We start from the raw sequence: 25,512 nt of genomic DNA, 5'->3' as shown, positions 1-25,512 counted from the left end.
GTTATCACACTCCACCATGAGGCTCCTGGTGAGTGGTTCCTCCTTCAGTAGTGCTGCTACACACGCCGGTATATCAGTAAAACAGTCTCGCCTAATTGATCTGCGATGGTACGCGAGTCGAATGTGTGACGCCTAATGTTTGCTAAAGTGTTGGAAAACAGGATGTAAGAGTGATATGTGGCAGAGGCTACTACTGGCCCACGTATGACTTAACCGGAGAAGTAAAGCCTACCAACTGTACGGAGGTTCACATAACGCGACCAGTTAAAGTGACTGTTCTTAAGTATAACACACTTTGTTGACGCAATTGTATCAATACAATCAATGTGGATTTACATAAACAGTAAAAACGAAAATATAGTTCAATATTCCATTCACCTGGGCTGTATGGGTCTCGAACCGTGGACCCCACGCGTGTTTTATAGTTCAATATATTTCAACCCATTCCCCACCCTAAAGCAATAGTAGAAATAATGACTATGGCCGCTTTATTAAGTCAGTATTTACCTTCTGGCAGCTGAGAATGAGTCTTTTATGTGGTATAATTAAAAAATCATTTATCAAATATAACCTAATTTGAAAGGTTATGTACGGTGTTTTGGTTTCGTTGGTTTACTGAGCGTTTGCGCTGTTTACAAAAGTATTATAATTTCGAAAAGATTCAGACTGACAAATGTACAATATACAGATTATTTCCAACTGGAATTGTCCATATTTTGTATTAACACATAGAGAACCTTCCGGCACTTTGATTTGATGATGGGCTAAAATCTTTATATTTACAATTTAAAAGAAACAAAATTACTCGTGAAACAGTTGTCACCTAGTTACTCTCGTGAAACAGTTGTCACCTAGTTACTCTCGTGAAACAGTTGTCACCTAGTTACTCTCGTGAAACAGTTGTCACCTATTTACTCTATTATTTACAAGTTCCCGACTTGGCCCCGGTCATTGGTCCACAACCATACATTAACATAACGTTAATAGTTTCAAAACAGTGATTACCAAACGACTGTCTCTTATAAGGCATCAGCGTTATATATGAAGACCTTTGTGCCATGCTGTGAAGCATTACACCTCCATACAGATCTTTATGAAATTTAAACATGTATATTAATGGCGACTCAAATGTAAAAGCCAACATGACGTCCATGTGACCCGAAAACCTTTGCACATACATGTCTATGTCATTCCTGCATCATGGAGCGACCACCATAGTACCGGTGGTCAATATGTTGTAGTGACAACTTATCTAAGACACTTTTAAAACATCATTCACGGTTGTCATCTGTGTTTATATGAAGGGGGTTTTCAATTTGTTTTCACAAAGTCGTTATATCCATAATAATTTACTTTACTAAAAACGATTTTCTTTACCTCGTCACAGGTATTAGTGTGGTTGCTGGTAGCCGCTGCGGACGCCGCCCCTCATGGCTACGGAACCTCAGGCGGTTCTGGGGGCGGCTGTGGTGGGGGACAAGTACGTCATGTAGATGGCAGCTGTGTGACTCCCCTGGTCACCCGCAACTTGTTTGTGTACAGTGCTCCCGACTTGGCCCCGGTCATTGGTCCACGACCATACATTCCTCCACCAACAGTTGAACACAATATTTTGTTCATTCGCGCCCCAGAAAGCGGTCCAGGCCCTGAACCCATTGTCGTGCCACCACCTCAACAGAAAAACACACTATACGTCCTCGGCAAGCGACCCGCATACAATCAGCAAATCATCCAAGTACCAGCACCAGAACAAGAGAGTCCTGACGTATACTTCGTCAACTATGGTGACGGAGACAACCCTTCGCTGCCCACAGGAGAAGACCTGCAGTCTGCCCTCCGCTCTGCTGCCCAAGGTGGTGGTACAGTGATTGGCGGCAGTGGCGGTGGTGGTGGTGGTGGATATGGACACGGTGGCGGCTTTGGTGGAGGTGGTAGCATTGTGGGAGGCGGCGGTGGTGACTTTCTGGGAGGCGGTGGTGGTGGTGGATATGGAAACGGTGGCGGCTTTGGTGGAGGTGGTAGCATTGTGAATGGCGGCGGTGGTGACATTCTGGGAGGCGGTGGTGGTGGTGGATATTCAGGGGGAATTCCTCCCCCCGTACCTCAGCCGCCATCATTATATTTGCCACCTTAAGGTCAGAAGCCTTTATTGAAGATAAAAGTATTGTTATATAATTGTTATGAAGAGCTACATACATTATGTTATGTTCATCTTGTTAAAATATAGATTATAAGATGTTAGCACCCCATGAAATGTAATCACATTTGCTTACATCATCCATTAAATAAATGCTGGCATTATTGATAGTTTTATTAGCATTACAATGTTATTATTACTGATACAAGCAGATTTACATCGGGCAACTATAAAAACTTCCATTAAATGACATGAGCAGCAATTGTACAGAATGACTCAGTTGAGCTTGGCAAGCAAGCGGCAGCGCTAATGTGTTTTAAAATGCAAAGCATTTTATCAAATCACCTCATTCTTTTGGGCACACGCGAGGAACACAAATGCGAACTTGTTTTCATTCTGAGTATATATATATATATATATATATATATATATATATATATATATATATATATATATATATATATATATATATATATATATATATATATATATGCGAACAAGCCTGAATGGTCCCCAGGACAATATGCAACTGAAAACTCACACCCCAGAAGTGACTCGAACCCATACTCCCAGAAGCAACGCAACTGGTATGTACAAGACGCCTTAATCCACTTGACCATCACGACCGGACATAATGAGGTGATAGCCGAGGCTATTTGAACCACCCCACCGCCGGCACTCGGATAGTAATCTTGGGCATAGCATTTTACCAAATCACCTCATTCTTTTGGGCACACGTGAGGAACACAAATGCGCATTTGTGTTCCTCACGTGTGCCCCAAAGAATGAGGTGATTTGGTAAAATGCTATGCCCAAGATTACTATCCGAGTGCCGGCGGTGGGGTGGTTCAAATAGCCTCGGCTATCACCTCATTATGTCCGGTCGTGATGGTCAAGTGGATTAAGGCGTCTTGTACATACCAGTTGCGTTGCTTCTGGGAGTATGGGTTCGAGTCACTTCTGGGGTGTGAGTTTTCAGTTATATATATATATATATATATATATATATATATATATATATATATATATATATATATATATATATATATATATACATATATATATATATATATATATATATATATATATATATATATATATATATATATATATATATATGTCGTACCTAGTAGCCAGAACGCACTTCTCAGCCTACTATGCAAGCCCCGATTTGCCTAATAAGTCAAGTTTTCATGAATTAATTGTTTTTCGACTACCTAACCTAACCTAACTTTTTTGGCTACCTAACCTAACCTATATAGATAGGTTAGGTTAGGTTAGGTAGGGTTGGTTAGGTTCGGTCATATATATACATTAATTTTAACTTCAATACAAAAAAATTGACATCATACATAATGAAATGGGAAGCTTTATCATTTCATAAGAACAAAATTTGAGAAAATATATTAATTCAGGAAAACTTGGCTTTTTAGGCAAATCGGGCCTTGCATAGTAGGCTGAGAAGTGCGTTCTGGCTACTAGGTACGACATATATATATATATATATATATATATATATATATATATATATATATATATATATATATATATATATATATATATGTCGTACCTAATAGCCAGAACGCACTTCTCAGCCTACTATTCAAGGCCCGATTTGCCTAATAAGCCAAGTTTTCATGAATTAATGTTTTTTCGTCTACCTAACCTACCTAACCTAACCTAACCTAGCTTTTTTTGGCTACCTAACCTAACCTTACATATAAATATAGGTTAGGTTAGGTTAGGTAGGGTTGGTTAGGTTCGGTCATATATCTACGTTAATTTTAACTCCAATAAAAAAAAATTGACCTCATACATAGAGAAAAGGGTTGCTTTATCACTTCATAAGAAAAAAATTATATTAAATATATTAATTCAGGAAAACTTGGCTTACTAGGCAAATCGGGCCTTGAATAGTAGGCTGAGAAGTGAGTTCTGGCTACTAGGTACGACATATATATATATATATATATATATATATATATATATATATATATATATATATATATATATATATATATATATATATATATATGTCGTACCTAGTAGCCAGAATGCACTTTTCAGCCTACTATGCAAGGCCTGATTTGCCTAATAAGCCAAGTTTTCTTGAATTAATATATTTTCTCTAATTTTTTTCTTATGAAATGATAAAGCTACCCTTTTCATTATGTATGAGGTCAATGTTTTTTTATTGGAGTTAAAATTAACGTAGATATATGACCGAACCTAACCAACCCTACCTAACCTAACCTAGCCTATCTTTATTGGTTAGGTTTGGTTAGGTAGCAGAAAAAGTTAGGTTAGGTTAGGTAGGTTAGGTAGTCGAAAAAACATTAATTCATGAAAACTTGGCTTATTAGGCAAATCAGGCCATGCATAGTAGGCTGAGAAGTGCATTCTGGCTACTAGGTACGACATATATATATATATATATATATATATATATATATATATATATATATATATATATATATTTATATATATATATATATATATATATATGTCGTACCTAGTAGCCAGAACTCACTTCTCAGACTACTATTCAAGGCCCGATTTGCCTAATAAGCCAAGTTTTCCTGAATTAATATATTTACTATAATTTTTTTCTTATGAAATGATAAAGCAACCCTTTTCTCAATGTATGAGGTCAATTTTTTTTTATTGGAGTTAAAATTAACGTAGATATATGACCGAACCTAACCAACCCTACCTAACCTAACCTAACCTATATTTATAGGTAAGGTTAGGTTAGGTAGCCAAAAAAAGCTAGGTTAGGTTAGGTTAGGTAGGTTAGGTAGACGAAAAAACATTAATTCATGAAAACTTGGCTTATTAGGCAAATCGGGCCTTGAATAGTAGGCTGAGAAGTGCGTTCTGGCTATTAGGTACGACATATATATATATATATATATATATATATATATATATATATATATATATGTCGTACCTAGTAGCCAGAACTCACTTCTCAGCCTACTATTCAAGGCCCGATTTGCCTAATAAGCCAAGTTTTCCTGAATTAATATATTTACTATATTTTTTTTCTTATGAAATGATAAAGCAACCCTTTTCTCTATGTATGAGGTAAATTTTTTTTTATTGGAGTTAAAAATAACGTAGATATATGACCGAACCTAACCAACCCTACCTAACCTAACCTAGCCTATATTTATAGGTAAGGTTAGGTTAGGTAGCCAAAAAAAGCTAGGTTAGGTTAGGTTAGGTAGGTTAGGTAGACGAAAAAACATTAATTCATGAAAACTTGGCTTATTAGGCAAATCGGGCCTTGAATACTAGGCTGAGAAGTGCGTTCTGGCTATTAGGTACGACATATATATATATATATATATATATATATATATATATATATATATATATATATATACCAACCCTACCTAACCTAACCTAACCTATCTTTATAGGTTAGGTTTGGTTAGGTAGCCGAAAAAGTTAGGTTAGGTTAGGTTAGGTAGGTTAGGTAGACGAAAAACAATTAATTCATGAAAACTTGGCTTATTAGGCAAATCTGGCCTTGCATAATAGGCATAGAAGTGAGTTCTGGCTACTAGGTGCGACATATATATATATATATATATATATATATATATATATATATATGTCGTACCTAGTAGCCAGAACGCACTTCTCAGCCTACTATGCAAGGCCCAATTTGCCTAATAAGCCAAGTTTTCATGAATTAATTGTTTTTCCACTATCTAACCTACCTAACCTAACCTAACCTAACTTTTTCGGCTACCTAACCCAACCTAACCTATAGAGATAGGTTAGGTTAGGTTAGGTAGGGTTGGTTAGGTTAGGTCATATATCTACGTTAATTTTAACTCCAATAAAAAAAAATTGACCTCATACATAATGAAATGGGTAGCTTTATCATTTCATAAGAAAAAAATTTGAGAAAATATATTAATTCAGGAAAACTTGGCTTATTAGGCAAATCAGGCCTTGCATAGTAGGCTGAGAAGTGCGTTCTGGCTACTAGGTACGACATATATATATATATATATATATATATATATGTCGTACCTAGTAGCCAGAACGCACTTCTCAGCCTACTATTCAAGGCCCGATTTGCCTAATAAGCCAAGTTTTCCTGAATTAATATATTTTCTCTAATTTCTTTCTTATGAAATGATAAAGCTACCCATTTCATTATGTATGAGGTCATTTTTTTTTTATTGGAGTTAAAATTAACGTAGATATATGACCGAACCTAACCAACCCTACCTAACCTAACCTAACCTATCTTTATAGGTTAGGTTAGGTTAAGTGGCCGAAAAAGTTAGGTTAGGTTAGGTTAGGTAGGTTAGGTAGTCGAAAAACAATTAATTCATGAAAACTTGGCTTATTAGGCAAATCGGGCCTTGAATAGTAGGCAGAGAAGTGCGTTCTGGCTACTAGGTACGACATATATATATATATATATATATATATATATATATATATATATATATATATATATATATATATATATATATGTCGTACCTAATAGCCAGAACGCACTTCTCAGCCTACTATTCAAGGCCCGATTTGCCTAATAAGCCAAGTTTTCATGAATTAATGTTTTTTCGTCTACCTAACCTACCTAACCTAACCTAACCTAGCTTTTTTTGGCTACCTAACCTAACCTTACCTATAAATATAGGTTAGGTTAGGTTAGGTAGGGTTGATTAGGTTTGGTCATATATCTACGTTAATTTTAACTCCAATAAAAAAAATTGACCTCATACATAGAGAAAAGGGCTGCTTTATCATTTCATAAGAAAAAAATTATAGTAAATATATTAATTCAAGAAAACTTGGCTTATTAGGCAAATCGGGCCTTGAATAGTAGGCTGAGAAGTGAGTTCTGGCTACTAGGTACGACATATATATATATATATATATGTCGTACCTAATAGCCAGAACGCACTTCTCAGCCTACTATGCAAGGCCCGATTTGCTTAATAAGCCAAGTTTTCATGAATTAATTGTTTTTCGACTACCTAACCTACCTAACCTAACCTAACCTAACTTTTTCGGCTACCTAACCAAACCTAACCTATAAAGATAGGTTAGGTTAGGTTAGGTAGGGTTGGTTAGGTTCGGTCATATATCTACGTTAATTTTAACTCCAATAAAAAAAAAATGACCTCATACATAATGAAATGGGTAGCTTTATCATTTCATAAGAAAAAAATTTGAAAAAATATATTAATTCAGGAAAACTTGGCTTATTAGGCAAATCGGGCCTTGAATAGTAGGCCAAAAAGTGAGTTCTGGCTACTAGGTACGACATATATATATATATATATATATATATATATATATATATATATATATATATATATATATATATATATATATATATATAGCTATATATATATATATATATATAATTGTGAGCCTTGCATAGTAGGCTCAGAAGTGCATTCTGGCTACTAGGTACGACATATATATATATATATATATATATATATATATATATATATGTCGTACCTAGTAGCCAGAACTCACTTCTCAGCCTACTATTCAAGGCCTGATTTGCCTAATAAGCCAAGTTTTCCTGAATTAATATATTTACTATAATTTTTTTCTTATGAAATGATAAAGCAACCCTTTTCTCTATGTATGAGGTCAATTTTTTTTTATTGGAGTTAAAATTAACGTAGATATATGACCGAACCTAACCAACCCTACCTAACCTAACCTAACCTATATTTATAGGTAAGGTTAGGTTAGGTAGCCAAAAAAAGCTAGGTTAGGTTAGGTTAGGTAGGTTAGGTAGACGAAAAAACATTAATTCATGAAAACTTGGCTTATTAGGCAAATCGGGCCTTGAATAGTAGGCTGAGAAGTGCGTTCTGGCTATTAGGTACGACATATATATATATATATATATATATATATATATATATGTCGTACCTAGTAGCCAGAATGCACTTCTGAGCCTACTATGCAAGGCCCGATTTGCCTAATAAGCCAGGTTTTCATGAATTAATTGTTTTTCGGCTACCTAACCTACCTAACCTAACCAAACCTACCTTTTTCCGCTACCTAACCCAACCTAACCTATAAAGATAGGTTAGGTTAGGTTAGGTAGGGTTGGTTAGGATCGGTCATATATCTTTGTTAATTTTAACTCCAATAAATAAAAATTGACCTCATACATAATGAAATGGGTAGCTTTATCATTTCATAAGAAAAAAATTATAGAAAATATAATAATTCAGTAAAACTTGGCTTATTAGGCAAATCGGGCCTTGCATAGTAGGCTGAGAAGGGCGTTCTGGCTACTAGGTACGACATATATATATATATATATATATATATATATATATATATATATATATATATATATATATATATATATATGTCGTACCTAGTAGCCAGAACTCACTTTTTGGCCTACTATTCAAGGCCCGATTTGCCTAATAAGCCAAGTTTTCCTGAATTATTATATTTTTTCTAATTTTTTTCTTATGAAATGATAAAGCTACCCATTTCATTATGTATGAGGTGAATTTTTTTTATTGGAGTTAAAATTAACGTAGATATATGACCGAACCTAACCAACCCTACCTAACCTAACCTAACCTATCTTTATAGGTTAGGTTCGGTTAGGTAGCCGAAAAAGTTAGGTTAGGTTAGGTTAGGTAGGTTAGGTAGTCGAAAAAAAAATAATTCATGAAAACTTGGCTTATTAGGCAAATTGGGCCTTGCATAGTAAGCTGAGAAGTGCGTTCTGGCTACTAGGTACGACATATATATATATACATATATATATATGTCGTACCTAGTAGCCAGAATGCACTTCTCGGCCTACTATGCAAGGCCCGATTTGCCTAATAAGCCAAGTTTTCCTGAATTATTATACTTTCTCTAATTTTTTTCTTATGAAATGATAAAGCTACCCATTTCATAATGTATGAGGTCAATTTTTTTTTATTGGAGTTAAAATTAACGTAGATATATGACCGAACCTAACGAACCCTACCTAACCTAACCTATCTTTATAGGTTAGGTTAGGTTAGGTAACCGAAAATGTTAGGTTAGGTTAGGTAGGTTAGGCAGTCGAAAAAACAATAATTCATGAAAACTTGGCTTATTAGGCAAATCAGGCCTTGCATAGTAGGCTGAGAAGTGCGTTCTGGCTACTAGGTACGACATATATATATATATATATATATATATATATATATATATATATATATATATATATATATATATATATATATATATATATATGTCGTACCTAGTAGCCAGAACGCACTTCTCAGCCTACTATGCAAGGCCCGATTTGCCTAATAAGCCAAGTTTTCCTGAATTAACATATTTTCTCTAATTTTTTTCTTATGAAATGATAAAGCTACCCATTTCATTATGTATGAGGTCAATTGTTTTTTATTGGAGTTAAAATTAACGTAGATATATGACCGAACCTAACCAACCCTACCTAACCTAACCTAACCTATCTTTACAGGTTAGGTTAGGTTAGGTAGCCGAAAAAGTTAGGTTAGGTTAGGTTAGGTAGGTTAGGTAGTCGAAAAACAATTAATTCATGAAAACTTGGCTTATTAGGCAAATTGGGCCTTGCATAGTAGGCTGAGAAGTGCGTTCTGGCTACTAGGTACGACATATATATATATATATATATATATATATATATATATATATATATATATATATATATATATATATATATATATTATATCAGTATATATATATCAAGCAAACGTGTCATGTCATCTGAGTGCGCTCCCAGACATCTGTGTATACTTCCAACTTAATCAGAAAATATTCGTGCATTATACGCAAGGTACTGTGACAAGTGTGTTAATGTTTGTGGTTGAAGCTTCTTATATGGTAATATCAACTGTCTAAATAAACAAGATTTGAGTAAATTTGGTAGTGCTGATCATGTTTAAGTAATTTTTATAGAGCCCAATTTGTTAGTTTGATGGTGGTGACCTTGACAATTTATTAACTTGTTCGATCTATTTCGATATATACTGTCAAGTTCAGTATTTCTTACTCACCTATTCAAGATAGGAAAAATAAAAAATAAATCATTATTACACACTTACAAAACTCACATAATTTGCAAAGGCAAAGTAATATTAAAATGTATATTACCTTTTATTTTTTAATCTAAACAAAACAAATTTAACATATCGTAAACCCTTGAATTCGTTCGTATAGGTATGTATAGTAGTCAGTGTTAATAACATGAACATTAGATAGCTACATATACATCCACATCATCACAAACCTACTAGAAAATCTGACATTAAGGCTGTGAATACTGTGTTGACGGCTGTGCAACAGAGGGAGCCGAATATTCGCCTCCGGCATTGCCTCCACCACTCACAAAACCGCCTCCTCTACCACCGCTACCAAATCCATTGCCATTGCTGGCAAAGTCTCCTCCGCCAATCGCAAATCCACCTCCGTCACCACCGCTTGCATAGCCAACGCCGCCACCACTGCTTGCATAGTCAGCGCCGCCAAAACCGCTTGCATAGCCCGTGCCGCCACCACCGCTTGCAAAGCCAGCGCCGCCACCACCGCTTGCAAAGCCAGCGCCGCCACCACCGCTTGCAAAGCCAGCGCCGCCACCACCGCTTGCATAGCCAGTGCCGCCACCACCGCTTGCAAAGCCAGCGCCGCCACCACCGCTTGCAAAGCCAGCGCCGCCACCACCGCTTGCATAGCCAGTGCCGCCACCACCGCTTGCATAGCCAGTGCCGCCACCACCCCTTGCAAAGCCAGCGCCGCCAACAAATCCTCCATCACTGCCACTAATGACGTCACCATCACCTTGGGCAGCAGAGCTGAGGGCAGACTGCAGGTCGCCACCGGTAGGCAGCGTCGGGTTGTCTCCTTCTCCATAATTGACGAAGAACACTTGAGGACTTTCTTGTTCTGGTGCTGGTACGTGGATGACCTTCTGATCGTTCAAGGGTCGCTTATTGAGGACATACAATATATTTTTCTGTTGAGGTGGTGGTATGACAATGGGCTCCTGTCCTGGACCGTTCTCCGGGGTGCGGATGAACACAATGTTGTGCTCAACTCTTGGTGGTGGAAGGTATAGGCGTGGACCAACTACGGGAGCAGTTTCAGGCACGTTGTACACATACAAGTTACGAGTGATCTGAGGAGTCACACAGCTGCCGTCCACATGCCGAATCTGTCCGGAACCACAGCCGCCTCCGGAGTAGCCAGACCCACCAGAGGAGAACCCTGAACCACCCGAGAATCCTGATCCCCCTGATGAGTGACCAGATCCATATGATGAGCCACCGGAGAACCCTGAACCTGCAGAGAATGCTGGACCAGTGGGCGCGGCTTGGTTGTATCCCTGAGGAGCGGCGTCCGCAGTGACTGCCAGCACACAAGCCAGTATCTGCGGTAGAATATAGTCAATTTTTTTAGCAAACTGTGGAAAATATAGATTTCTTGAATTTGTGTATGATGGCGGATAATTACCATTATTACTCAGCTAGGAACTTTCTTATCAAACCGGATAACTCGTGACTCTGCGACTCAGTTGTAGATAAATGAGTGAATTGTTATAAGGGATAAGATTTCACAGTAAAATTTTCGTGTCTCTAGAAAATAAATCAGAGGCTCAAGCAACTGGACATCACTAAGATATTAATGTTACGGTGAAGTGTTGATGTTACTGTGATTTCCATGTTGTGAGATAAATGTTGAATCTAAATGCTAATACAATTTGTATAATAGATATTTCTCTCTAGATGACGTTGGTGTTACTAGGAAATATATTTCATCTAAAAGTGTGGATGGAGCGAAGCTTAATGAACACCAAAGCTGGTTGTAGGCACTAGTATTCTAACTGCTATTTAACGTGTGGGTGTTACTTCGTTACGAAGCCAAGTGCAGAATGCAGGTGTGGCTGCAATGAACATTAAAAGGCTATTTACTTTAGAAGTGGGAAGGAATTACACGTGATTAACTTTCCCAAATTAGTCGTAAATTAAGCAATTATCTTCATATATTTATTAAGAGCGCATACATATTTATATTGCTTCAAGAAGGTTATTAACGGGCGTTGATATGAAATATGCAAAGCGACTGTCAATGTATGAATGCTTTAATAAAATTAAATTATTATTTTCTTCAAATTGTTATATATAATATAATTTTAGTTAAATTCTATTTTAAATTTCTGAGCACAGAACGAGCAGCTTGGAACACCACTGTGCGGTGCCGTTTTTATAGTGAAGACACGAATGGTTTCAGTAATCGAATCTGGACATTATCAGTAGTCATTATATTCGCAAGCACTACGTGGAAAACGAGTAGCAAATATTTATGCCTTAAACCAAGTGACACTTTTTTGTTTTTAGTGTGCATTGTTTATGGTATTTCTGCGTTTCACCCGTCGAAAAATAAAGTCGTCTTGAAACTGTGCTTCCATCTTTCATGGAGACAGCAGTCAGGGCCAGTTTAAAATTTTCAGATAGTTCTTTGGTACATATAAATCACCTGTTACCACTATACACTGTTCCAGTAGACAAACGTTACTCTTAAAATCAGAGTTATTCTCAAGTAAGATATGTGAGCAGCAGCTTGGTACTCGCGGTAAGCAAGACAGACGTTCCTGGAGGAGTGACTCACCAGGAGCTTCATGGTGGAGTGTGACGACGGTACAAGTCATCTGAACTTTATATACCTCTTTCTCTCCCACTTTTCCTCTCAAGCCTCATTTTCAACACTTTCCTCATGGATTCCTCCGTCCTCTGGTGACAGGTCTTTTGTCCTACACGAACACGCTGCTCCGTTGCCTCAGGGCCTCACGCTTCGTCTCATTATGTTGCTCATTGTCATTCCCCATGCTCATCCCACGACGGATCATCCCATGACTCTTAAGTCCAGTGCACAAGTTGAAGGGAGAGAGGATTGTTAGCAAGGCTGCTGTTCTTCCCTCTTCACGTTCAGCTGCCACGACCTCTACCACTCCCAGCTTTTGATCTAGTGCCACACGAAAGACATAAAATATATAGAGGCTCACAGAATTGGAGGTGCTCTCTTAAGTTGGAAAAGGATATGGTTAGGAAAAGTTAGTATAAATGAAGTTTAGTCAAAGAGGGAAACCTTGGACCTCTGTTGTTTACTATATATATATATATATATATATATATATATATATATATATATATATATATATATATATATATATATATATATATATATATAAGGAAGAAGGGGGACCCATAGCCTCGGAGGAAACCACGCATAACGCATTAGAGGGAATGTTTAGATCCCCTCCAATACAGTTTCTGTGTGCTTTTCTCCTACCACATACATATATATATATATATATATATATATATATATATATATATATATATATATATATATATATATATATATATATATATATGTATATATATATGTATATAAATGATTTAGATTCAGGATTGAGCAGCAATATTTACAAATTTGTAGACGATACGAAAATTGGGCGGTAAACAAAGTCAGAAGACTCGAGATCACTTCAAGCCGATCTAGATAGTGGTGCAGTATAGCATACAGCAGAGGAAGCTTAGCATTAAATATTAAAAAATATGGGCTTTTGAAACGGTCGAAAAATTTGAAGATGCAGTTTATTGCTAACAAATGTAAGGTTCTGAGGGTAGGTAATCATGGGTGGGAGTTACAAGATATCAGCTGTATGGTATTGAAATTGCGAACTCTGATTGTGAAAAAGATCTGGGGTCATGATTAGTAGGAAATTAAAACAAATAAAAAATAATGCATAAATGTTCGAAATAAGGCAAATAGGATTTATTTCCAGAAGCGTTAGGAATAAAGCTCCTGGTGTTACTCTTTATCTATATCATGCTCTTGTTAAGCCCCATTTAGATTATGCAGTTCCGTTTTGGTCGCGATATTATAAAAAGACAAATTCACTTACACACGTTCATCGAAGGATGACAAGATCAGGATCTAGTGATAGCAAACAGACCGGAAACTTTTAATTATGAACCACAAGTGCTTATAATATTTTTATTACCATTTTATTCTTATATTACATAATTATTGTCAAACTGAAAAATACGTGTTTGTTTCTATATATATAATATGTTTTAAGGTCTTTCTTAAACATTATTTTTATGAATATGTAATGTTTAAAGATTAGAGTGTGTTCACCTTCTAGTGTGTAGTCTGGTCAACATTAGAGTGTGTTTACAGCCAGAGGAAGTATAAGGCGCTTGGGTAGGCCTTCTTAACTATTGAAAGGTGTTGTGATCTCTATTTGGTGTCAGACAGGCCCTCAAATGTCAAGTATTGGGCTCTTCTTATCTCGGACTGAGTCCTCACCTAACATTTAAAAAAAAGCCTCATGTAAAATTTTCAATCAATTTCCCTCGCTGTTCTTTATGCAAAAAATAATTTTAAAGCCTCTTCTCGGCCAATATGTATATATCATTCCATCATAATTGAAGATACATAATTAAAGACACATTTATAAATTAGTGTGGCTAATGGCACGTACAGATGAAGGAGACACCAATGGGGGAGTAGCAATTTCTTGAAATTTAGTTTTACGGAAACACAGATGTAAAAATTAATATAAATTTATTCGACAGCTTATTTGATAATACACTGGGGGCTTAATTACTCTGGTTTGATGACGGTCAAAGCTAATCCCATCTGAGAAACAAGGAACGTCTAGTTGATCGGAAACGATTCCCTAGGGGAACACAACATTACTTAACACTTGTCAAGATCCCTCGCAATGAGCGAGAATCAGTTAGAATCAATTAGCTCGGCTCCTATTACTGTAGGCTACAAAATGGGGCACAGGTGCTCAACAAGATGCTCAGGTTTGTCACATGAGCAAGCACAAATAAATGTCTATATAATGACCTGTTTTCAAAGGGATAGTCAGAAATCATGCACAATAATCAAGCACAAAAACAGTGCCAATGAGACAGTCAACACTGTACAGAGAGATGGTAGTTAAATGTGTTGTGTGTGTAAACACACACGCTAGTTGCTAATGAGCAACACTCGCCCAGGTGCAACACGATACTTCCACACTGGTAAGTGGTGTGTTCACCAATTGGTCTTTTGTATCTTGGCCCGTTGCAAGTGTTAGCTGGGTGAGATAAATTTGCAGAGCACACAGATCTAGGTGCAGAGACAATGATAACAATGGAACTTCAGTTCCTATTGAAGTGCTGTACTTCCAGTGAATGTCCCTCGTTCATACACATTTATACACAACAGGCAGCTCCTCTAATGGTTCCTGTGCTGTCCACTCATGGCATATGTGTAGAATTCACAGGGGTGTTCTGTTGTCTCAAAACAACAGCGTTCAAAACTTCCACACGTGGCAAGGTGCAATAACTTTCCTGACGTTGTACTGTGTCGTTCTACACTTTCTTCATGTGGCAATGTGCAAGGAAATTGTATGGCAGGGGGCAAGACACTCGCTACCGCATGTGTCAACATGCGAGGTATGCGGGTGGTGGCTGGCAACACATAGCGGCCAGGTGGCCGGGACAATGGTTGGTGCGCGTCTTAAATTCCCGTGAACAGGTGTCGCGTCGAAATCTTCACATAAAAAAATACGCGTAGCATTTCCCGTGTCATGCAGTTGTTCATTTTAACCTTTTCCCGATGCTTAACGTCACTGATGACATAGATATCACTGGATATACTTTGGCGCACCTGTTCACAGTCTCTGAGGGTGTCTCTAATTATTATTATTAGAGACACAGACTCTAACCTGTATTAACAGCTTAATTTTAATATAATGTCCAAACACGATTCCGGGGTGATCATGGATTATAAAGAGAAAAGTGTAATGTAAAGCTAACTTGACGTGTTTGGGGTTTGTTAATTGTTTACATCTGCTGACGTGATCAGACGAAAAGTATTTACGTCTCTAGCATTGGGTCCCACAACTTAAAATGAGCTTGCTTGCCCAGGAAGGCTCTCTCAAGCACTATTGGGCAGCAAACAGCTTTTATTTAAGATTAGTCAATAAAGAGAAAGCCTTTCTACCAACTACGAGGCTATAAGTACAACTGAGGGTAACGTGAACCTTGACGTCACTGCCATGTCACTGACCTCGGTCGACTGTTGGTCCTGACCTGACCCGACCCACGATTCCTCCCTTCCTTTACCTGAGTTAGAAAGATCACTTCTGTAGCAATTAAAATGGCCGTCAGCTTGCCGCATTCTTTACTACACACGTTTCAATCGTCAAAATTTATCTATCAATGGGTACACGACGGCCTTTGTGTGGTAACCGTTCCCGAGGTCACTATAGTTACCCGTAGGGACCCAACATGCCATGATCTACGGTTCTAGAACGTTGTGCACGTGAGTGGCACACGTCGCTTGCACGTAAGAGCGGTGATCCAGGCCTATGTACACTGCACCTGTACCACACCAGTTAGCTGGGAAAAACAATCTATCGCAGTAGGCCTTCATATTTGAATAACAAAAGGTACAAGAGAAGACCTATTTATATCACCTACGATATATGTGCTTGGGGATCTACAACCTAAATTACCTTCGACCCCTAATTACTCAACATTAAGCAACAATTGAAAATAACAAACTCCAGTCTCAGACAGCACTCACCTTCTTTTGCTGATATCTTAGAATGTTATGTATCAAGTCAGTACACATCCCCTCAAGTGTGCTCTACATCAATAAAACTCTTCACTGTAAGGCTAATCATAATCTTAAACGCTTTCTATAGGACTGTAACAAGACATGGGCATCACACTAGAAACAAGTGCTTTTTTGATATTCCAAGAGTGCGACTGAACTAAAGCAGAAACGCTCTGCAAATCAAGAGGTCCTAAACTGTGAAATGAACTTCATAATCATATTCAAAATTGTGCCCCCCTCTCGTTCAATTTAAAGGAGGAACTAAGAGATACCGTTTTCACTTGATTTAACCAATTTTCCTAGCCTTTTGTCCTATCACATGGTGTACATATACACCAAGACTGGGGGGTCCATTTCTCAGTGTATGGTGATTACCAAGAGCAGGGTCCAGTTTTCATTGTATATACACCAAGAGCGGGGTTCAGTTCTCAGTGTATGAACACAAAAAGTGGGTGTACAATGAAAGGTAGCATCCTTGCTAACATTTCTCTCCCCTTTAATGTTGACGCTGGACTTAAGAATCATGGGATGAGCAGTGAGTTGATGATCGTATGACAATGATAGTGAACAACAGAATGAAACGAAGCGCGAGACCCTGAGGCAACCAGATTGTACGAGTAGGACAAAAGACCTGTCACCAGAGGACGGAGGAATCCACGAGGAAAGTGTTGAAAATGAGGTTTGAGAGGAAAAGTGGGAGAGAAGGAGGTATATAAAGCTCAGATGACTTGTACCGTCGTCACACTCCACCATGAAGCTCCTGGTGAGTCACTCCTCCAGGAACGTCTGTGTCTTGCATACCGCGAGTACCAAGCTGCTGCTCACATATCTTACTTGAGAATAACTCTGACTTTAAGAGCAACGTTTGTCTACTGGAGTAGTGTAGAGAGTAAACAGGTGACATCTGGGTGTGCTAGAAGAGTCTCAAGCAAAGTAAACTGTCCCTGGCTACCACCAGTGTGAAGGAAGGAGGCACCACTCCAAGTCCAACCCGTTCTCGCAAATTCGTAAAGTCAATATTGACTTATTAACTACGTGCATAGGTGATATACTAAACATAATAGATACCCTTAAAAAGATTCATAGAAAACACCGACCTTACCTAACCTTGTTAGTATCTTAAGATAAGCATCTTATTGCTTCGTAATTACAATTATTACTTAACCTATTCCTATTATAGGTTAGGTAATAATTGTAATTACGAAACAATAAGATGCTTATCTTAACATACTAAGTAGGTTAGGTAAGGTCGGTGTTTTTTATGAATCTTTTTAAGGGTATCTATTATGTTAAGTATGTCACCTATGCACATATTTAATAAGTCAATATTGACTTATTAAATTTGCGAGAACGGGTTGCCAAGTCAGCGCTCCGGTTCTCTGGGTGACACAACACAATTACCGATACCACTTGCACACTAAACTAAAATATTAAGTGGCCAATAGTTTTACAGCAAAATGTAATGTATATGTTGGAAACATTCGGTATTTTACCATAAGAATAACAGAGGTATGGTAAACCACTATGGTGTACACCATCGTGGTTACCATACTAGTTTACACGGTGACAATTTTATTTCTTTATTTAATGAATAAATCTATATTTAAATTGATTTAAATATGTTCTACATTTTGCAAAATAATTGTTTTTCTTTATTAAATAATTTACAATATAAAGATCATATTTATATAAATTTACAAGGGAAAATACTACATTTATATATAGTTTATATCATTCTCATCAAACCAATTTTTCATATCATCACAGAGCATGAGATAATTTGCCTATATTCTACCACAGATACTGACTTGTGTGCTGGCAGTCACTGCGGACGCCGTTCCTCAGGGATACAACCAAGCCGCGCCCACTGGTCCAGCATTCTCTGCAGGTTCAGGGTTCTCCGGTGGCTCATCATTTGGATCTGGTCACTCATCAGGGGGATCAGGATTCTCGGGTGGTTCAGGGTTCTCCTCTGGTGGGTCTGGCTACTCCGGAGGCGGCTGTGGTTCCGGACAGATTCGGCATGTGGACGGCAGCTGTGTGACTCCTCAGATCACTCGAAACTTGTATGTGTACAACGTGCCTGAAACTGCTCCCGTAGTTGGTCCACGACCATACCTTCCACCACCAAGAGTTGAGCACAACATTGTGTTCATCCGCACCCCGGAGAACGGTCCAGGACAGGAGCCCATTGTCATACCACCACCTCAACAGAAAAATATATTGTATGTCCTCAATAAGCGACCCTTGAACGATCAGAAGGTCATTCACGTACCAGCACCAGAACAAGAAAGTCCTCAAGTGTTCTTCGTCAATTATGGAGAAGGAGACAACCCGACGCTGCCTACCGGTGGAGACCTACAGTCTGCCCTCAGCTCTGCTGCCCAAGGTGGCGGTGACGTCATTAGTGGCAGTGATGGAGGATTTGGTGGCGGCGCTGGCTTTGCAAGCGGTGGTGGCGACGCTGGCTTTGCAAGCGGTGGTGGCGGCGCTGGCTTTGCAAGCGGTGGTGGCGGCGCTGGCTTTGAAAGTGGTGGTGACGGCGCTGGCTTTGCAAGCGGTGGTGGCGGAGACTTTGCCAGCGGTGGTAGAGGAGGCGGTTTTGTGAGTGGTGGAGGCAATGCCGGAGGTGGAGGCGGATATTCGGCTCCTTCTGTTGCACTGCCGTCAACACAGTATTCACAGCCTTAATGTCAGATTTCTTGTTAGTTTGTGATGATGTGGATGTATATGTATCTGTCTAATGTTCATGTTATTAACACTGACTACTACTGCATACCAATATGAACGTGCTTACGGCCTGTTAAATTTGTTTTGTTATATTTCTACAAATAAAAAGTAATACAAATTTAAATACTTATTTGCCAGTTGCAAATTATGTTGTGAGTTTTGTGATGGATTAATACTGATACTCTTATTTTTTTAAATTATTTTTGGGTATTGATTGAACAATTTAGTGACAAATACAAAACGTGACAGTATAGAAACTCTCTTAATGAGTGAAAGAGTTCATGTAGTCAGTAATGCTTGCGCAAATATTGAGGTGATATCATCTTTTTACTGCTGTCTATACTGTGTGAAAACATTTAATTATGAACCACCGGTATTTATAATATTTTCATTTAACATTTTATTCTTATTGAATAAGAATTTTTTGATGTGATATGTGTAATGTATAAGGCTTGGAGTGTGTTTGCTGTCAGTGCAATCTATGGAATTAGGAGGCGCGAGAATAGACCTGTTTAACTATGTCTCACAGTAGGCCTATATAACTGACTCACAGGTGAGATAGTAGGCCTATATATGGCTCACAAAAGTAGGCCTAACGAACCATGACTCACACAAGGCACAAATTTAGTCTTACTGAAGACTAAATTTATGACTAAACACCCTGTTTGTTAGTCAAAAGCAGTTTTGCCAAAAACCGTATTGCTGAAAGTAGCGAGCTTAAGAACTAAGAGTCATGAATTTATAACAAAAGTAGCCAAATAAGTTTTAAGCGATTGATACGCTTTTCAGAGTACACAGCCCAGCTTATTTTAAAATTAGCCCCAAAAATTGCAAATATCGACATATATAGCTGCCTTTTTAATGGAGCCCAATCTGGCAACCCACTCAAAAGCACATAATGTGCTGAATGGTGTTGCGTTTTTTCATGTAGTAAATCATTATTGTGAGTATTATTGCTGGTTCTGTATTGAGCTAAATGGTCTATCAACCGTGGGATAGGCAACCAGAAGAGATTTCTCACCAGCATTATATAGGCCTGCTTTAGTACTGACTATAGCTCAGGATATATGAATAAATCCATAAGGGCCGTGATGAGGGTTCGAACGTAAGTCCAGGATGATCCCAGACGCGCCTTAATCGACTGAGCCACGACATGGTAAAAAGAATTGCAACTGGGATTGTTACTGCTCTCACACGGATCCCGCAGTCTCTCTGAGACACAAACCGGGGTTTTACACAATTCCCCCATGCACTCGGGCTCGATATATCAAGCTATTGTGATTTCTGTGTGTATGCTCAGGATATACTCTGTATGTTCACTTGGAACTGGGGATACATATCTTGGTGTATTTGGAAACAGAATTGCATTATATGCAATATACTGTGACAAGTATGTAAATTTCTCATATGGCAATATCAACTGTATATAAACATAGTATTTACAATGTCGTCGCCTTTTCTGTTTGAGTTGTTAGACGAAACGTTTTTGCCCGGTTCTGCCGATTACTATTTAAACAAAATATGTCAAGATCTGATGTGAACAATGTGCAAATTAAATGTGCAAATGTTTGAGTGCTCCAAGGTGTGAATAAATAATGTAGGAGACTTTGTGTAGAGCGGAGCTCAACCTATGAACCGGTTACGGTCAAGTTGTTGGTCATAATAGGCACTTAGTACATATTTTGTTCATTAATTGACGAAACAGTTATTTATTAAGTTAGACTGGATTTGCTCATGCTTGGTTTGGTTAGGTTAGATTGTAAAGCTTATAATACAATATAATTATCGTTGGCTAACTGTCTTTTGGTCGAAATGGCCTTCATCCCTCGAGAACCTGTGATGATTGTCTTCTGGATTCAACCAACATATCTGAACTCAGTCGAGCTACTACTGGATAACATTCAGAACTGAGATACTAGTACAGTTGACACATATTAAGGACTTAAGGACTTGCCCGAAACGCTGCGCGTACTAGTGGCTGTACAAGAATGTAACAACTCTTGTATATATCTCAAAAAAAAAAAATATGAAGATTGTTTTGAGTCAATTAGCAGGTTTATGACAATGTTAGACGTATTGTAAAAGTGTTTTTTTTTAATTTATAATAACTTTTGAAGGCACGTTACAAAATTTGTATGGGTGAAACCGTTGCAAGTATTACATTATCTGCATAGGTAATATTACAGCACCTTTATTAAAGTATAATATAAGCCAATTTGTTAGTTTGATGTTGATGACCGTGACTCTACACTGACTTTAGTTTTTACACTGTACCTATCACTCAACTTGTCACTTAATATCAATCAATAATTTAGAAATGCATGAATATCAGTATTATGCAATTACAAAACACAACATGATTTGTATTAAGCAAACAAATAATAAAATATATTATCTTTTATTTGTAGAAATTTAACAAAACAAATTTAACAGATCGTAGACACTTAAATGCGTTCGTATAGGTATGTAGTAGCAGCCAGTGGTAATAACATTAACATTAGACAGCTGCATATACATCCACATCATCACAAACTAACAAAAAAGTCTTGAATTAAGGCTGTGAATACTGTGTTGACGGCTGTGCAACAGAAGGAGCCGAATATCCGCCTCCGCCTCCGGCATTACCTCCACCACTCACAAAACCACCTCCTCCACCACCACTGCCAAAGCCACCTCCTCCACCACCACTGCCAAAGCCACCTCCTCCACCACCACTGCCAAAGCCACCTCCTCCACCACCGCTAGCAAATCCTCCTCCTCCACCAATTGCAAATCCGCCTCCGCCACCCCCACTTGCAAAGCCAGCGCCGCCACCACCGCCACCAAATCCTCCACCGCCACCACTAATGACGTCACCGCCACCTTGGGCAGCAGAGCTGAGGGCAGACTGCAGGTCTCCACCGGTTGGCAGCGTCGGGTTGTCTCCTTCTCCATAATTGACGAAGAACACTTGAGGACTTTCTTGTTCTGGTGCTGGTACGTGGATGACCTTCTGATCGTTCAAGGGTCGCTTATTGAGGACATACAATATATTTTTCTGTTGAGGTGGTGGTATGACAATGGGCTCCTGTCCTGGACCGTTCTCCGGGGTGCGGATGAACACAATGTTGTGCTCAACTCTTGGTGGTGGAAGGTATGGTCGTGGACCAACTACGGGAGCAGTTTCAGGCGCGTTGTACACATACAAGTTACGAGTGATCTGAGGAGTCACACAGCTGCCGTCCACATGCCGAATCTGTCCGGAACCACAGCCGCCTCCGGAGTAGCCAGACCCACCAGAGGAGAACCCTGAACCACCCGAGAATCCTGATCCCCCTGATGAGTGACCAGATCCAAATGATGAGCCACCGGAGAACCCTGAACCTGCAGAGAATGCTGGACCAGTGGGCGCGGCTTGGTTGTATCCCTGAGGAGCGGCGTCCGCAGTGACTGCCAGCACACAAGCCAGTATCTGTGGTAGAATATAGTCAAATTATCTCATGCTCTGTGATGATATGAAAAATTGGTTTGATGAGAATGATATAAACTATATATTTATGTAGTATTTTCCCTTGTAAATTTATATAAATATGATCTTTATATTGTAAATTATTTAATGAAGAAAAACAATTATTTTGCAAAATGTAAAACATATTTAAATCAATTTAAATATAGATTTATTCATTAAATAAAGAAATAAAATTGTCACCGTGTAAACTAGTATGGTAACCACGATGGTGTACACCATAGTGGTTTACCATACCTCTGTTATTCTTATGGTAAAATACCGAATGTTTCCAACATATACATTACATTTTGCTGTAAAACTATTGGCCACTTAATATTTTAGTTAAGTGTGCAAGTGGTATCGGTAATTGTGTTGTGTCACCCAGAGAACCGGAGCGCTGACTTGGAGTAGTGCCTCCTTCCTTCACACTGGTGGTAGCCAGGGACAGTTTACTAGCTTGAGACTCTTCTAGCACACCCAGATGTCACCTGTTTACTCTCTACACTATTCCAGTAGACAAACGTTACTCTTAAAATCAGAGTTATTCTCAAGTAAGATATGTGAGCAGCAGCTTGGTACTCGCGGTATGCAAGACACAGACGTTCCTGGAGGAGTGACTCACCAGGAGCTTCATGGTGGAGTGTGACGACGGTACAAGTCATCTGAGCTTTATATACCTCCTTCTCTCCCACTTTTCCTCTCAAACCTCATTTTCAACACTTTCCTCGTGGATTCCTCCGTCCTCTGGTGACAGGCCTTTTGTCCTACTCGTACACGCTGGTTGCCTCAGGGTCTCGCGTTAGGATTTACTAAGATGGACCATGATTCATCAAATATTTACGTATCTACTTACGAACCTTTACATCTTTTCCTACTCTTTGCCTGATATTTTTACATTTATTAAACGGTTTACGAGCATCGAAACTTCCCACTCAAGTGTTATTGTTGTTATAAACAGCCTCCCAGTGCTTCCGAGCTCATAAGTTGTTTGATAAATGTAAACAAAGCCGGCCAAAATTTGAAAAGATGAACAAGTTCGTAAGATGTGTTAAACAGGGTTCAATGCATCTACTTGCATCTTGCATCTACTCAACGCAATGCGTTCAACAGAGCTTGTTCAATCCTGGTCATGTTCACTATTAATATATTTTTGAGTATAGGTAAGTTTCTTAAGTAAATGTGAAATATTTTTAAACATGCGTGTCAGAGCATATAGGAGCGAAGCATTGATAAATATCTCACTAAAACTGACATAGTTCCAATATCATACGTGTTTGATGGCAATCTTAAGTAACGATGTACCACAAACAACGTAACGATTTATTCTCCTTTCCCGCCTTTCACCTCGGATTTAGTTCGTCATGCGAGCATCACTGCTCTGCTCGTCCCATGACTAGTACATCCAGCGGCAACACTAAATGGAGAGAGGTGAGCTGACGAGGCTGCTGCTCAGCGATTGGACACGTTCAGCTGCCTCGCCCAGCATGATGGTTTCGCAGAACGCGAGAACTAACTTTTTCGTTAGTTCTCGCGTTCTGAAATGTACGGAGTATCCGAGCAGGAAATCAGAAACTTTGTTTGTGGTATTTGTTTTTAAAGTTTACACAAATTCCTTTAGGAAGAGTTGCCCCTTTTATTTTTGGGACGCTCGCTCGTCACATACAGTCTTTTTTAAATTATTACAAACAGATATCTGAATAAAATATATGCCTTTATTCCTTATAATTTTGTTTCAGATGTTTTTGCTAATATATCTATATGAATAAATCCCTATGGTCATAAGAGTTTTTTGAGTGGTATATCTTACTGCCATTGGTCAGTAAATTGATGCAAATATGATCTTTATATTGTATATTATTTAATAAAGAAAAAAACCTTGTATATGGGTAATACACTGAGGTGTGCCCCATTTATCGTTGTATATTCGCTGAGTTTACTTTAATAATGAACTATATTCAGTACACATAGATTTGCTGGTTGGCACCTTCAGTGGTTAAGTGCTTAATAACACACTAGTTTCAATCAGCTATCTCACCGATTGTTGCGACGTTCATTTTAAGAGGACAGGTTGACATATGACCCTGTATGACTAACCATCCTGCGAGATGGGAACTTTCAGTATCACTGCTACCTAATTCACTCTTGTGTTCATAATATTTTCATAATACACCCAAGAGTCTGCCAGTGTAGACTACGTATCACATGCCTTTGTAACTAACCATCCTGTGTGATGGGGGATTGTAGCATCACGTAGCTAGTTTTTTGACACGCTGTACTCCCCTTCATATAGTCTATGGTAGCTGCACAAATGCAGATGTACCTAAATGTGTTAAAAACACAAATTTACTAGCATTTAAAATCCTGTTGAAATCAAATTCATGTTCCAAGAACTGCGTGTTCAAAGTGATTTTGGTATCGACTTTCATCTGAATCTCTTTTGGCTTGGTGGCCTCTTTAGGCCCAATGGCCTATCAACCTCTGCAGAGCTATTAAG

At 38.4% G+C, this 25,512-nt stretch overlaps 4 protein-coding genes across 4 annotated transcripts; 2 read left to right on the top strand and 2 right to left on the bottom strand.

Moving 5' to 3' along the window:
* The first annotated feature begins 9 nt into the window (after positions 1 to 9).
* Positions 10 to 2,301, top strand: LOC123745160 (uncharacterized). Its single transcript, XM_069300444.1, has 2 exons — positions 10 to 28; positions 1,388 to 2,301. The coding sequence occupies exons 1-2, from the start codon at positions 17 to 19 to the stop codon at positions 2,132 to 2,134; spliced, it is 759 nt and encodes a 252-aa protein (XP_069156545.1). The 5' UTR covers positions 10 to 16; the 3' UTR covers positions 2,135 to 2,301.
* An 8,126-nt stretch (positions 2,302 to 10,427) lies between these two features.
* Positions 10,428 to 12,796, bottom strand: LOC123745222 (loricrin-like). Its single transcript, XM_069300506.1, has 2 exons — positions 12,785 to 12,796; positions 10,428 to 11,642 (listed from the first exon to the last, which is right to left on the bottom strand). Exons 1-2 carry the CDS (start codon positions 12,794 to 12,796, stop codon positions 10,428 to 10,430), a joined length of 1,227 nt encoding a protein of 408 aa, XP_069156607.1.
* Positions 12,797 to 17,524: 4,728 nt separating this feature from the next.
* Positions 17,525 to 19,492, top strand: LOC123745223 (loricrin-like). Its single transcript, XM_069300505.1, has 2 exons — positions 17,525 to 17,698; positions 18,602 to 19,492. Exons 1-2 carry the CDS (start codon positions 17,525 to 17,527, stop codon positions 19,490 to 19,492), a joined length of 1,065 nt encoding a protein of 354 aa, XP_069156606.1.
* A 2,481-nt stretch (positions 19,493 to 21,973) lies between these two features.
* On the bottom strand, positions 21,974 to 23,926 carry LOC123745224 (loricrin-like). Its single transcript, XM_045725534.2, has 2 exons — positions 23,641 to 23,926; positions 21,974 to 22,982 (listed from the first exon to the last, which is right to left on the bottom strand). The coding sequence occupies exons 1-2, from the start codon at positions 23,650 to 23,652 to the stop codon at positions 22,083 to 22,085; spliced, it is 912 nt and encodes a 303-aa protein (XP_045581490.1). The 5' UTR covers positions 23,653 to 23,926; the 3' UTR covers positions 21,974 to 22,082.
* Positions 23,927 to 25,512: the final 1,586 nt, after the last annotated feature.

The sequence above is a fragment of the Procambarus clarkii genome, chromosome 44 (assembly GCF_040958095.1).
Source record: "Procambarus clarkii isolate CNS0578487 chromosome 44, FALCON_Pclarkii_2.0, whole genome shotgun sequence".
In the NCBI taxonomy this organism is placed as follows: Eukaryota; Metazoa; Arthropoda; class Malacostraca; order Decapoda; family Cambaridae; genus Procambarus; species Procambarus clarkii.
The sequence above is the reverse complement of the archived record's forward strand: the minus strand, read 5'-3'. Positions and strand labels throughout refer to the sequence as shown.